Raw genomic sequence first — 16,165 nt, 5'->3', positions numbered from 1 at the left:
AGAGCTTGCTGAAAGTATTGGAGGTTTTCTGATAGAACTGGGAAAGTCATTTTTGCCTGACTTAAGACAATTTCTAGGTCTTAGTTTTTGTGGAATTGAAAACTATAGTCCTGACAAGAATTAAATTTGGACATTACAGCTAATAGCATGGACAAACTGAAAAACATCAGGATCAGATACAAATCATGGCAGTATTATGATTGAAGTCCTTCTTTTTCCTCCTCCCACTTTTCATGTAACTAGGTATTATTGTTACAGGGCCATACCCGAGAGATAAATACTAATGCTGCAGATTACAGACATTTTATGAAACAAGCTTAATCTTGTATTTGGGAATGAATCAGGACTCTTTGTTTTAAAATGCACCCTTGCCAATACATAAAATTCTATTGAAAATATGACTGGTTAGAATAGTACTATTCCTTATGATAAAAAATCAAGATATTCAGACAAAGAGAGAGCCTTAAAATAGGAAGAAATAAAGATATTTCGTAGTAGAATTTAAAATTACTTTCCTCCCCTCTCTTGAGCAACCTAGACAGTTTATTCAAACTAAGCAGGCAGTTTTGTGTGAAATGTCTTCTGCTAGGGAACAAAATGATCAACCACACCAGAAAATGGAACCTTCAATTTTAGAAATACTAAACTGTTTAGAGAAAATTACACTGAATGATAGCATGGTAGTTCTCAAGTCACTGAGACGTTGAATACTACCAACTGTATTACGTGCTCATTATTTCCACATTTAAAGGAGGTTGTTCGCACAAGGTAACTTTTGTCTCTTATATAGGCCATGAAATAAAATGGAAAATCAAGGCGATTATCTTCAATAATCTATGTTTTAGGGTGTCAAAAAGCAAAGACGAGTCATGGGCCTAGAAACTGGAGAATTACTTGAAAATCTTCATGTAGAACAGGAGATAAATACCAAGGTTCCTACTCTATTTTCATAAATGTGGGCCTTAGGAGTGATACAATCCACGTGTCCACTTGGAGGAAGCTGAAGGATGAGCTATGAAGCCAAGGAAGAGGCATATTCAGAATCCAGGAAAGGAAAGCAAGGGAAGTCTCAAGACCACAGACATTCAGCAGGGTTAGAGAAGAAGCAAGAGATTGGAAATGTTCAAAAGAAGTCACTCCAGAGGGGGGAAAAAATCAAAAGAGACAGTGTGAAGCATTGAAAATGTATTATTCAGGAGTTTATTTGAAGAATTTGGAAAGAATTTGTAATAGACATAAAGAATCAACCACAGAGCCACATTCCCAGCCATTTTTAAAATATTTTATTTAGAGACAGGGTCTTGCTAAGTCACTGAGGCTGGCTTTGAACTTGTAATCCTCTTGCCTCAGCCTCCCGAGCTGCTAGGATCATAGGTGTGCACCATGTGCCCAGCTTACATAAAATATCTTGAGAAAACAAAAAATGAAGTCTTATGTGATAACCTGGTAAAACTAGGTCAGATGACAGCTTAGGTTTGTAGAGGTTACAGAAAGAGCAAAGAGAAGCATCATGAAGAAAGGCAAGCATTGGGCACTGGGGAAAATTACATTCCTTCATTACGCTTAAGATGACATGTAGTAAATTGTAGTATGAGCATGTTATTTAAAAATATGCAAGTAGAAATAAGGAAAAAATTTTAAATTCTTTGAACTGATGCTCAGAGCAGGATGTTTGATGGAGTACTTCTCCTTTTCATTATGTTCTTATAGCCTAAGTTACCTTTTAAATTGTTTTTGTATCACTTTGATAAAAATGCATTCATCAGCTGGATGTTGCTGAGGTGTAGTGGCACACACCTGTAATCCCAGCAGCATGGGAGGCTGAGACAGGAGGATCCTGAGTTCAAAGCTAGCCTCTGCAAAAAGCAAGGTGCTAAGCAACTCAGTGAGACTCTGTCTTTAAATAAAATACAAAAAAAAACAGGATTAGGGATGTGGTCAAGTGCCCTTGAGTTAAATCCCCATTACCCACACACCCCAAAACGCATTCATTGCTACTAATTATGATATGTGCTATGAAAATAGGGGTACTGTAATGAGAATAATGGAGTGGAGGGTACAAAATGTAGGATGACTTTCTTTAGATGGGATGCTCAGGAAAACCTCACTCTCTAAACCTGAAGGAATTATGTTGCTGGAGGGTATCTTTCCAGACAAAGATCACAGTCTTCCAGGAGACTAATTAAAAAGGAGCTTGATGAATTCTTGGAGCTGAAAGAAGGCCAGAGACAGAGATAAAGGGTGTGGTAAGAGATAAGGTTGAAGAGATAGGCATGAATCATATCACATCAAGTCCTAGAGTTCATGGATTGTTATAACTCAAGTTACTACAGCATAAAATGCCTTCAGGTCCCTTTGTATTTGATGGAAACCTAACATGCCCTCCCTCAATATACTTTTGTTGAATGCCTATATGCATATAAAATAAATAATTAGTGTAGATTACATTTGGATATTTATAGTTATATGAATTTATGTGTAAATCAGAGAATTTTCTGGACTATTAAGCCATAAAGAGCTTTGAAAGAGAACAAAACTAAACAAAAGCTTTTTTTCTTTAATTTCTATTGCCCAAAATCTCTGATCTATTTTTCCAGTCAATGTAACACCTATATTTGATGTAAGGGGGTCATTCAAGGTCATTCAAGAATATTTTAACATTATATTTGGGGCTTTTATTATGATAGTTTTTATTATTATAGAGTTTGGTTATGTTAAAGGCCCACAATCTGGGGGAAATTGAATTCTGAGTTTGAAAACTATCTAACTTTTAAAAGTAAGTGTTACTTATTATTATAAATTTCTTAAGAAAATTAGTTATCAAAATTGTGGACTGAAGATGCTCAAAAGAGATTTCATAGTGTATATACAAAAGGTGAAAAGAACATGCGTATGCATGTGTGTGTGTGTGTGTGTGTGTGTGTGTGTGTGTGTGTTTGTGTGTTTCTTCTGTAGGGCAAGTCTTTTTCCACTTGTCCCTAAACTTCCCACATCTGTCTTTGTGACTCAATGCCTACTGGATCCTCTTTTTATGTATCTCATAAATATTTACTGAGTGCTTACTGTGTATTAGGCACTGTTCACTTTGCTGTGGTTAGCTTCGTAGAACATTTGTGTTTTGACATATTAAAGGGCTTTTCCAAATTATTTTGAAGCAATGTAATTCATATGGAAGTAAGAACAGATCAGATCTGCTACTAAATTAAAATCCTGACAGATCCATATTTTTAGCCTCTGTTCCCTTTCAGTTACATTATCCAAATTTTCCATTTCATTGTTTCTTACAGGTATGCTGGAGCAATGGAAAGATTGCAGGCAGAGACTGAACTTATTAATAGGGTAAATAGTACTTACCTTGTGAGGCACAGGACCAAAGAGTCAGGAGAATATGCAATTAGCATTAAGTAAGTAGGACAAGTACTTTTACAGAAATAGATTTCCTGTTTTCATAATTGCATAGACCATCTGACATGTATAACACTGAAGTTGAAAACCAAGGTTCTAATTGCAGCAGAAATAATGCATCTATTCAGACAGTTCATTAATACTTGAAAATATCTGTTAGAAAACAATAATAAGTGTTATAGGCTGCTAATTGGCATATTAGATTTCTTTCATAACATTATATTTTGTTGACTTGATGTGTGTATATTTCTAATAAATTCTAAGTATATTTTAGGTTTTGTCTTATTTTTTTCTGCTTCTCAAACTTAACTTTGTAAATTAAGTATAATCATTAGTCAAGTCCACCCCCACCATTCCTTCAAATATTGGTCGTATCTTCAACCAATCTAGTAAATATATTTTGTTAATTAGGTGTCACCATTGTATTGGCATAGTTATATATTTTGTCTTCGGAATTAATTCTTATAATGTTATTGGGGCATGCCCTCTGGTAATTATTGATTTTTACTGATTAAAAACACATTTATATTCATAAGTTATTCATTGCCCATAGGTATAATAATGAAGCAAAGCACATCAAGATTTTAACAAGAGATGGCTTTTTTCACATTGCAGAAAATAGAAAATTTAAAAGTTTAATGGTAAGCATCGATTATTTCTTTTCAATCTTTGATCCCTATTTTTCTGTTGTTAGAAAGGTCAGTTTAATTCTATAGTTTCTTGGAAATTTTGCTCACCGGAAATTATTTAAAGAGAATCATAGTATAGTTTTGTAGCAGAATTCTAAAATGTCTGACTTCAGGAACTCCAATGAAGTTTTGTAAAAAATTGTTCAATGTGGATTTATCTCTTTTTTATTTATTTTTTAGTTGTAGTTGTCAATACCTTTATTTTATTTATTTATTTTTATGTGGTGCTGAGGATTGAACCCAGGGCCTCCCACAAGCTAGGCGAGTGCTCTTCCACTGAGCCACAACCCTAGCCCAAAATTGTTTATACTATATTTTTCACTGTCATCTAAGTTTGCAAGTTTGGAATGGTATTTTAGAGTCTATACCAGTTATGACTCAACAGCAAATTCAAGTATCAACCTTCAGTTTTTAGTGTGGGTTTCAGTGTGTGTTTGAATGACTTGCAGCAAACTTTTAATATGTTCTTCCTCCCTCTTCTTCCTTCCTTTGCCTCTATTTCCTCATTCACCAAAAGAATATTATAAGTTATGAAACAAAGAGTTGTAATTAAGTAATTAAGTTCATTTCAGACAAGATGTAAAGTCAACTGGAAACTTCTGTGTGTGTATTTTCTACCAATTTTGGGCTAGGGTTATGGCTCAGTGGAAGAGCACTCACCAAGCTCGTCTCGGGAGGCCCTGGGTTCAATCCTCAGCACCACATAAAAATAAATAAATAAAATAAAGGTATTGACAACTACAACTAATCTATATTTTCTGTTCAGTGGCTCTCATTATCTTGGACAATTAAATATTAATATGGTAATACTTTTTTACAATACAATTGATATTTTATAGGAATACATATATCCTAAATATATTTAAATAGAAATAGTATATTGTCAAATTACTTCAGATCAGCAAGGATTATTTGATTAATTCATACATTTTTTTAAAATATATAATTTAATAATTTTATTAGCATATAATAATACTTATTATGTATGTAATATATAATGCATATATATCATTATTTATATATTGCTAACAGTAAATAAATGTTCATCTTTCTTAAAAATGGTATCAAGTCTGTTTCTAAGTCTGGTAGTTTCTTAAGAAAATGAACAATTTGGATATAGAACATAAGGTGCATCTGTACCTACTAAGAACCTTCAGTGATATTGAGAAGTATCACTCATTGACTAAACCATCCATCAAATGATACATACTACATCTTTCTGGAAAACATCAGAAAGTACTTTGTAGATGTTAAAAGTAAAACTGAATGTAAGTGGGGCTGACAAAAGAGGCCAACTTGAATGCCTTAGTTGAAAATTTAAACTAGCTTTATGACAATGACCAGAATTTTAAAGAATTTGAAACATTTAAGTTGAAAGAAAAAGAAGCCATCCTCTATGGTCATAAATATCACATATCAAATTCAGAAGCTAAGAATGAGCAACATGGCCGTGTCCTGGAAATGCAAATTCTGTCAAATTGGTAACCGAGATCCAGGCAACCTCCCTGCCAGAGTAACTTACGTTCCATTGGAGCAAGCAAGCTGTGCAGAGAGAACTGGAACAGCGGAGGTTCTTCATAAGATGAAAACCTAGGAAGGAGGTGGCAAGTGGATGCACAAATAACGAAGGACAGACACAGCTGAGACATGATGAAAGCATGCACAGGGCTCTCCACATCTCTGCAAGACATGCCAGTGTGAACTTCCACCTGCAGAACTTCCTTGGATGGTAATGAGGCTGCTCCACAGTATTATAGTTCATATGGCCCTTAAAAAAGATGCTGCAGGGCGAAAGATGACTTCCAGCCTTCCACACTTTGGAAGCAGCGAAAGGAACTCCCATCAGAGGAAAGGAGCAAAGAGGATGAAAGGAATAGCCACTGGAAAGGGCCAGTCAATTTAGCTTTGCATCACCTTGGTTCAGCTTTAGGAACTTCTTCAGTGATGAAGGTCAGTTGTGAAAAGCCGGTAACCCCACAGCCACCTGGATGGGTAGAGAGATCCCTGAGTTCTTATCTACATGTAAAGCTGTGATTATAGAAAAAACAATCATGACCTGACTTCAGATCATTGATACTAGTGAGCATTAAAGTTTTTGCCTCAGTGTTCTGGAAAAGGAATTAAGAATATTTGTCTTTGAGCTGAGATAAACTACTCTTATAAAACAAATCTCAGAAATGCTATTGTTAGAGACACATGCATGTATTTTTTCCCCCTTTATATCTGGGGATCTTTTGCAGAGAAGCACATTTCACAGTGGATTCAAGGGAGAGGGAAATTAAACAAAGCTACAAGTGAGGCTAAAAACTAGTAAGAAGATGTAATTGTGAAAAGTTAAGAAAGGCTAAGGAGCTGAGTTTAAGTATCAAAAAAGTCCTTTGGCAAGTGTAACAAATAAGCATGAAAATTGCTGAAGAGGCGCCTGAACTAGGTTGCAGATCTCCCTTTCTTTCTGTTTCTGTTCATTCATTGAGCAAATTTATACTGAGCCTTTTCTATGTGAAATCACTGTGGTTTTGGAGAATTAAAAAATGACTTATCTTATCTAAAAAAAAGCTTACAGGTTAGTAAATACATTTGTACCCAGAACCTCACAATAGTACTATCTTTTGGACCTATGCTGGGAAATTGGGGATACTGGGTCAGAAGGGGTGGCTCAATCCCTCTGGAAGAAGAGGTTAAGAGGTATGGGGGCTTCTTAAAAATCACAATCATCTCACCTCTGAGAGATCCCTCTAATCATGTTCATTCCAAATAATGCACTTTGCATTACATGTTAAGAAGTGGTCTGAAGCTTTGAGTTGTTTCTTAAGAATAGTTCAGCGTTCCATTGTCACTGGTGTTAAAGTTAAGTTCTACCTATGAATCACAACAGGGCCTGGAAGTAAATTTTATTTGGAAACACAAAGCAGACTCTGGAGCTTATTTTAAATCATCCAGTTCCTCAAAAAGAAGGGTGGCCTTAGGTGGTTGGGACCAAACCTTTTCCCCTTGGGTTTCAATAGCTTGGTTAATCAAAATCTTTGTGTTTCTTAGTCATTAAATTCAAATCCTAAAAGAATTTCTGTATCCAGATTACAAGGCATTAATTTTGTTCTAATTTTCATGTATGCCAGACCATCCATGTCCAAATGCTGTTTATAAACCATCTCCATTGCCTGTTTCCTTGGTAATTGCAATGACTGGCTCTCATTATTTTTTCAGAGAGACTTGAATTGTTGACACTGCTGTGTCAGTGTGAGATAAGGAAAGCTTAGCGATTTCTTTTGTTTAGAGTTGCCTTATTTACTTGTTGTACCTGAAGGTCAATGACTGCAAAAGCAGGGGTGGATTAGACTAAAATACAGAAAGCATAAAGGCACAGATTGGAAAAGATCCATGGTGGCACTACTTAATTCTGCTCAGAGACATGTAGGAAGATTTACCCTCATAAGACTGTGAAAATGGAACGAAAATATCTTCTATGCTTAGCGAAGTGTTAAAGAGTGTCTTGAAGCTTACTAAGCTGCATGACCCCAAGCCTTGGAAAAGTCATTTTTTTCTTCTGTAAAGTTTGGAGGGAGGGAGGAGTATTAAATGATTACCAAATCCCTTTTTCAGTATATAATTCTATAGTTCCTAGCCAACTTTTTATGAATATTAGTTAATAGTAATTCATAACAGAATACATAGAATTCATATCACTGCCAATGAGATCAAATGATAGTTCAAAGCTATTGTCTTATTATTCTTTTCAGGTTTATTTTCATAATGCCAATATTTGACTCAATCTAAAGACTAAGAGAACACCTCTCTGGTATCATTTGCATCAGCAACATAATATATAGAAGTACTATTCTTCAAGAAATCTTTTTTAAAAGACAAATTATTCTTTGTCTTTAAAAAAATTTATAGAAATATTCATCACTAAGTTGAATTTAATTCCTGATGTAGCCTTAGCAAACTGCATTAAAAATCACCACAATACAAATGCCATATTCTGATGGTTGGAAGTATTTTGAAGATACAGACTAGTCTCTGTTGCTTTGTTTCTTTTTCTCTATCTTTAAAGATTGGTCAGATTCCACAATTCTTTTTTTCATCAAGCACACTCATTATCTGGGCCAAAGGAAGGAAGAAGGTTAAAGAAGTTAAGAAAGTTATCATGTGCGTTAGACCCTAGCATCTGAGAAAGCAAAGTTTGTGGTACATTATGGACTCTTAATAAATACCACTTCCCTTTGCTTCCCCATTTTTTGATTTTTATATTTACATTTGCCATGTACTATTTGCTAATAATGTGATGTAGTTAAAAGCTCAAACTTTGGAGACAGACACCAGTTTTGTGACCTTACACAAATCAGTTAGCCTCTCTGAGATATGAGCCTCGGTGGGGATGAGGCCCACCTCATAAGGTTCTTGAGTGAAGATTACAAGGGAGCCTGTGAGGGCCTGGCTCATGGGATAGTGGCAGCTGTTATAATTATCCACACGTATCAGGCACTGTATGTATTTTTCCTTATAGCCTGTGAAATGGTTTGTTATCTCCATTTTATAGGAATAAGGATTGAAAAAAGTCTCCATTTACTTTATCCAGCGCTTTTTCTTTATGAAGGTGTTTGTTTGTTTGTTTGTTTTTTACTTTATCACCTTGGTGTGTCTCTCAGCCTGGCTCTTCCACATAAAACGATCCTTCCCCATTTATGTCTGTTGAAATTTTACTTGGTCTTCAGTTTAATCTAAGGTGTCTCCATCCTGAAGCCTTCTCTCATCCTCCTCATTGGACATACCACAAGAAGTTCTCTCTGTGCCTTTGAGTTCCCACAATCCTTCCATTTTCCCTCTAGGAAGAGACTCCTAGAGAGTGGAGCCTTGTCTTTATAATCTCTGTGACCCCTGATACTCCCAGCACAGAGAAGTCCACAACATACCTGAGTTTAGTCATAAATAATAAATCACTGATGATTCTCTCTTTCTTCTTTTGGGTGTTTTTTGGCCTAATTGATTTGTTTTAGGAACTTTGAACATAACTGCTGAATGGAATTATTGAGTCAATGAACAGTGTGATTTTTTTTTTTAGAAGAAATGAGATTCTTTTCCACTAATTTTTAAAGGTGCTATAATACAAGCACCAAATAATTGGGTTAAGAGTGAATTTGCTTTTATTTTCATTTTATATATTTGTAAAAAGCTTTATAATACTCATCTAATGATAAGGTACATTTCCCATTATGAATTAATTATTATTCAATTTTGGTTTATATTAGAGGGATTAAGATTTGTGCAGAATTTATGAAACCAACATGTAAAAAGAAATTTCCTGAAGTTTTAGTCTGAAAAATGGTGAATGATTATGACATTGGAATTAGATATATTTAAGGCAAATTATTCATAAATGAAAATTATACAAACTATTATTCACCCCTGTGAGTATACTAGGTGATATATAGAGCTAAAATGGGTACCAACACTTTGTTATAAACCAGAAACACTGTCCAGTAGCATTTTTGCATTATCAACTTTTGTTTACCATGGAAAAATACATTTAGTGTCAAGTGTGTTTTTTGCCATGTTGAAAGAAAATGCAGGAAACTAGAAATTGCTATATATTAAGCAAGCAGCTGTTCCGTTTATTTTTATTTAGGAAGGCAAGTATTTCATGAATAAGAACAATAATTACTACTCTGAAGTGGAGGTTTGGTATGATTTCTTTTCATTTACCACATCTGACTCAAGACTAACAAGATATTCTATATCCATGAAGACCAATAGAGGCTAAGTCTTATGATAAATGTCCTGAGTAACAAGGACAACTCCCAGGTAGGTTTGTATACATCCAGACAGTGGCAAAAGATCATCATTCACTCACTTGTCCATATATGGAGAACTTAGCCTTAAGTTGATCATCCTTATATAATTATGTGTTCAGGAGTTTGTGTGTTTGAGAACAAATGCATCTTTATAAAAAATAAATCTTTGATTCGTTTCCAGGAACTTGTGGAGTACTACAAGCATCATTCTCTTAAAGAAGGGTTCAGAACCTTAGATACGACTCTACAGTTTCCATACAAGGAGCCAGAACATTCAGCTGGACAGAGGGGTAATAGAGCAGGCAACAGCTGTGAGTATTATAATTGAGAATACGATTTGCTGTCACTTAAGGGTTGGAGGCAAAATAGCATTGAACATCTTCATTCCAAACTTTGAAATATAACCAATTAATATGCTAATGCAATGAGCAAGGACTTTTTTCTGGAGCTAAGCAGAATCAGAGGGACCAACAGGTTTATGTACATGTCTAGTTTTAGGTCCTTGTGCCAAATTCAAAATTATGTTTGCATTAAAATACCAAAATGTAAGGGTATGTTAATGTGTAAAGTTTTATGCTATTCTCTTTTATATTAGCCAGACTTTTAATTTACACTTAATATTGGTGGCCATAATGCTGTTTGAGGAATAGTATTTAATAAAATTGGTTTACAGCTCTCCCCATCTAGTATCTCCTGTGTGCTTATGGTCCCATTGCAAAGACTACCTTCAGGATATTGAAATGGCTAGTATATTTTGTTAGCTGGAAGTATTTCTAAAACTACATTTCAGTTACTATTTTCAGAATCAGCATCTGCCACAACTAGCTACAAAAAATTAGCATGCAAACAGAAACCTGTCATGTTTTAAACGTGAGACCTTGACAAAACTTTTTCCCCCTCACTGTTTAATGTGACATAATCTTCCTGGAGATAGATATGGCATGTAAAGAGAACTTTGTGATGAAAAATGTGGAGAAGAAAGTGTGCTTTCTGGCCCTTATTTTGATATGATTTTTTTAAAAAAAATAAATCTGTTTTAAGGGAAAAATGAAAACAATTTTATTACTCTTAGAATCTTTAGCCTAAGCAAAACTAGAAGTTCTAGGGGTACTGAAAACAGAATTTTCAGCTGTTTAATATAATTTTAACTTTATTTTTTCCCCTAAAAGCAGACACTAAAAGGGAAACAGGTATACTCAGGGTTTCAACAATGTCAGTAAAATTTCATACACTTCAATATAAGTAAATATGCAAGTAATTTGTCACATCAGCTGACAGGCTTTTTCTTATTTGAATAGCTCAATAGCTGTTTTCCCTGCAGTGATCAGCAACACATGCTCAACGCTAAACAGTGAAAGTAGTAAGAACACACTTTATATTGAAACTTTAAATACCTTTAAAATTTTATCTATTTTTTAGCCCAATATGACTCAACTTATCTTAGATTATCATACAGTCTATAACTTTTACTCATTGAAAAATGGAAGTTTCCTCTAAAGAAAACAGCTTTTCTACAAATTTCCTTGAAGTCTGTCAAGGTTCTGACATCTCCCTGCTGCATAAAAGAGAATTTTCCATGTTTTTTTTTTCCCCCCTCTTTGCCTTTCTAGCAGCAGACATAATACAACTCACAGAGGAGGTCAGTTTCACCCAGTCCTATCTGAGTTGTTCACTCAGTTCTAGAGCCCCAGGGGTGAGAGGTGGGCAACCAGGGAGGACTTATTAGTCTTAGGAAGGCTGTTAACCTGTGTCTGTCTGGTCCACTGCAGGCCCTTTGTCAGAGCTTGGCACATGCTTAGGATCAGAGAACGTTGTCCAGCAATGACATTGCCTAACTTCATAATTTTGTCTTTAGTGTTTAATGGGAGTATTTAGTACTCAAACTTGTTTAGCAGCCAGGAAAGGAATTACAGACTGTATTGTTCTTTTTTATTTTTAACCGTAGCCAAAAGAATAAATTTGAATATCCATACTAGCTTACAGAGCCATTTTCCAAAAATGAGTATGAGTTCAAACATCTGTACCCTATCTTTTCAGCAACTTAAGCCACTAAAACACTTTTTTGATTAAGAAAGGAAGGCAAGCCACTCATTTAAAATTTAATGTAAGTTAAATATAAAGCTATTGATGAATAAAACCAAATATAATCCAAAAAGTCTTTAGAGAGACTGACAAATAAAATACCTTACACAGACAAGGCATTGTTCTGGTCCTGGGATATAGCAGTTAAAAAGTGAGAAGTCCTTGCCTTTATGGGGCTTAGCTTTTGATGGGGAAACTCAGGAAAGTCTGGGTTAGGGGAATTAGATTTTTTTTCTTTTTATCATAAGAAGTAATTCACTTCAGGTGTGATGGTACATGCCTATAATCCTAGCAGCTCTGGAGGCTGAGGCAGGATCACAAGTTCAAAGCCAGCTTCAACAACTTAGTTAGGCCTTCAGAAACTCAGCAAGACCCTGTCTCAGAATAAACATTTTTAAAAGGGTTGGGGATGTGGCATAGTAGTTAAGTGCCCCTGAGTTCAATCCCTGGTAATATTAAAAAAAAAAAAAAAGTGGAGTGATTCAAGAAGATATCACTCCTTCACTCCTTCTGAAAGAAATGAAGGCATAAACTAGTCAGCAACAATAAAGCATAGTTAACTCTCCAAGATTATTCATTCATGAACATAAAACAAAATTATAATTTTAGATCAAACTCATGATACTATCCCAATTTTTTATTTATTTTATAATCACTCTATGTTAAATGGGAAGATCACTAAGATGGTCCTGAGGATTCAATGAGGTATTTCATGTGGAGCATTTAGCATAGTGCCCATACATGGTATACATCCCATAGAAGTTTATCACTGACTCTACCACCTACTTCTGCCACTACTGTTACTCAGCCTTCTGATGCATTATGTGCTTCTGTACATTTCTAAGGCTTGCATAAATTTACGAATTGTAATTCTTGGAACAATTTACTTCTTTACTTTTACGATTTTAAAATATATGTCTTACTCACTTTATACCAAGTCTTGATTCAGGGTTAACCTTTAATGCAAACACTACTTATGTTTTCATGCTTGTTGTGCCAGGAGGTGTCAAGGAGAAAATGTTACAATTTCTATATAGAAAGACTATGCAGGCTATCTTTATAGTGCTTACCTATTATTCTATCTTTAAGTCATATAATCATCTTGGAAAAGAAGTCTCAGGGCAGTATAGAGGCTATTTACTTCTGAGTTGGTCAAGATTAGCATTTTTTTGAAACAATTTTGTGGTGTAAAATTAGATATTATGATGGAACTACCTTATACACATGAAAAATAATGTGTAAATAGATATTTATTAGAATTAAACAAGCATCCAGAGTACTAAAAAGGAGTATAGCATTTCTACGTTAGCAGCCTATTACAGGCTGACTGTGTCTCAGGATATAGGATGTTTTTCTTGACCTTTGGAATGACTTAAGAGTATTTCCAAAAGCGAAGAAAAGAACAAAGATGGAACCCAGTGAGCTTCTGTACTTCCCTAGATTCTATAGTAGCTCCACAGAAGATATTCTATGAATTTTTGGAAGAAGTTTGTTATTTTCGAAAAGGGTCCTAGCAAATCTGCCTTAGATTGCTTTAGGTGAATGTATAGGGCTTATATATTCAAAGGACAATATATTGACATTTGCCTTTCTTGCTCTACAGTGAACACTTAATTATTTTCAGGTCTGCTTTGAAGTGTCTACCTGCCTGATCTTGGGCAAGTCAGTTAGCCAGTTGGGTCTTAAGTTTCCTATCCAATAAATGAGGAATGAGATTAGAGATTTTATTATGTTCTTTGACAAATTTACTTCTAAATGGTTCCTTTCTTCATATGCACAAGAGAAGAAGGTAACGTATAATATTAATAGACCATTAGAGAAGGAAAAGTTGCACACTAAGCTGTTTTGTGACCCAAAAGCACATCTTAACTATTTTCCCAAGTTTATATTTATGCAAAAGTAATTGGTTCTCAGAGCAGACTTATATAATTTAAAAATTGCTATCATTATATTTATATAATATCAAAATACCTTTCATAAAAACTTACTAATTATAAAAGGAAAAATACTAACACCATAGCCAGGTGATCAAAATTGACATCGACAGTAATAGGACAAATAAATTTCATATACTTCTTAAAAGAACACCATCTTTTGGGTGGTATTCCTGCTTCCCAAATGCATAATTTGTATCTAATCATGAGGAAGTGGCCAAATGGAAATTGAATGACATTTACAAATAACTGTATTCTTGAAAAATGTCAAGGTCATTAAAGGCAAAGAATGACAAAACTATTTCACATTAAAGAGATATAACAACTTACATGTAACATATAATATCCTGGATTGAATTATGGTGGAAAAAATTATAACACACATTTATAAGCATACTTATATTTGCACACACATATATAACTATAAAGGACAGGAGTGAGGCAATGAGCAGAATTTATGTAAATTCTGTGAAGTAACTACTTCATCAGTGCAATTTTCTTCTTTTGATAATTGGCCTGTGGTTATATAAGAGAAGAGAATATCTTTGTTTTTAAGAAACACATTGAAGTATTTAGCAGTAAATGGAATTATGTATGCAATTTATGCTCAAATGGGTCAGAAAAAACAGATTGATAAAGCAAACATTATAAGATGTTAACATTTGGAGAGTATGCATGAAATTTACAGAAATTCTATTGGCTATATTCTTCCTCCTTTATGTATGAATTATTTCAGAATGAAAAAGTTTTATATATGGAGATGATCCTATCTGCTGGCTGTATCTTAAAAATTGGAAGAAAGTGGAAGTGTCCTCCTTTTCACCGGCTCCAGGTGCAGGGGAATTTGGTCACTGATTTAGGAACATGTTAAATAACAGCATGTGCTGAGTGGATCCTATTTCAAGGCTTCTGTCCCTCACCATGACCTTATTGCACTTGCTTATGCATTCACTCATTCCTTTATCCAACAAATAGAATTTAACATTTACCATGTGCCAGGCTTTATGATGGATGCTGGAATTATAATAGTGAATGAGATAGACAATCTGGGGAATAGCAACAGACATAAAACAGAAGACTTATATATAACCTCGGATTTTGATAAGCCTGGTAGAGATGAAACACAAGTCAGGGTATGACAGAAGAGCCCATTTAACCTGAGGGATCAGAGAAAGACTTTGAAGAATGTCTTTCAGGATAAACATAATGATCTAGAAGGGTGTCAGGGTGCAGGGGTGGGCAATAGGGGAAACCTTCACAGTGAAGTAGCCTGTGCAAAGGTTCTAAAGCAGGGAAAAAAAAAATATATGGAATTTGAGAAGGAGTCAATGTTTTGGAAACATCATGAATGGATTCTGATATTTCCGGTGGGAATTTTCTCAAGTTTTATAAGCAGCAAGTAACAAGAACTGAGATAGATTGTTTTAAAAGATCTCTGGTTTCTCCAAGGAGTGGATAAAAGGGAAAGGCATGAGAAGAAAGGGAATGAATTAGCAGCTTACTGAAGATATCTGTGAGAAGTTTGCAGGTAGTTTGGACAAGAATTGAGAGTGACAGTGGAGGAGGACAGTGGGCAGACACGAATACATTCTAGAAGCTGAATTGATTGGATAAAGGAGTTGAGATAGAATATATTTTTTTAAATTTTTATGTGGTGCTGAGAATAGAATCCAGTGCCTCACATGTTCAAGGCAAGCACTCTGCCACTGAGCCACAGTCCCGGCCCCTCTCAACTGTACTTTGCACAGTGCCTTGCATATTATAGGTGCCCAGAAGGTGCTAAGTAAGTGAGGTCAGAACCTAAGTCCCAGGAGAGGCCGTAGCAAACATTGGAGTGCTAAGTGCAGTTAAAACACAGGAAGATGAGTGGATTTGAAAACAAATGGAGATCAGCATGTTTCTTTTGGTGTGATGCCAAACATTATAGCACTTCTTCAAAAATCAACGAAGGTTTCCTTGAGATCATACAAATAAATGACCTTGCAAAAAGTCTGAGCCAGAGCCTGGCCTACCTCTTCCTGGGTGTCTCTCTTCTTCTACTCATCAGCTATTAGTCTGTGAGCCGTGGACAAAAGGCTTATGCTTCATTTTTTTACCATTGTTTTTAATAGAAACTTGGGCTTGGAGAATTTGTATCATTCATATTTATTTTATCTAAATACAACAATATTCAAATACAATATCCAGAATATAATATTCTTATTCCTGATAATTCCTTAACCATTCTTTATTATTATTTATTGCTATTTATTATTTCTTTCATTCA

General features: G+C 34.9%; 1 protein-coding gene across 4 annotated transcripts in view; it reads left to right on the top strand.

Annotated features, from left to right (window-relative positions):
* Vav3 (vav guanine nucleotide exchange factor 3) overlaps positions 1–16,165 on the top strand; it is a 349,120-nt gene that overhangs the window by 316,569 nt on the left and 16,386 nt on the right. For all 4 annotated transcript variants that reach the window (XM_078026845.1, XM_021735809.3, XM_005339106.5 and 1 more), the window contains exons 23-25: positions 3,288–3,404; positions 3,959–4,046; positions 10,065–10,194. In XM_078026845.1, the coding sequence (XP_077882971.1) occupies positions 3,288–3,404; positions 3,959–4,046; positions 10,065–10,194 (335 nt within the window). The remainder of the gene's footprint in view (positions 1–3,287; positions 3,405–3,958; positions 4,047–10,064; positions 10,195–16,165) is intronic.

This window comes from Ictidomys tridecemlineatus, chromosome 11 (genome assembly GCF_052094955.1).
Source record: "Ictidomys tridecemlineatus isolate mIctTri1 chromosome 11, mIctTri1.hap1, whole genome shotgun sequence".
In the NCBI taxonomy this organism is placed as follows: domain Eukaryota; kingdom Metazoa; phylum Chordata; class Mammalia; order Rodentia; family Sciuridae; genus Ictidomys; species Ictidomys tridecemlineatus.
Note: the sequence above shows the minus strand (reverse complement) of the source record. Positions and strands in the feature narration are given on the sequence as shown.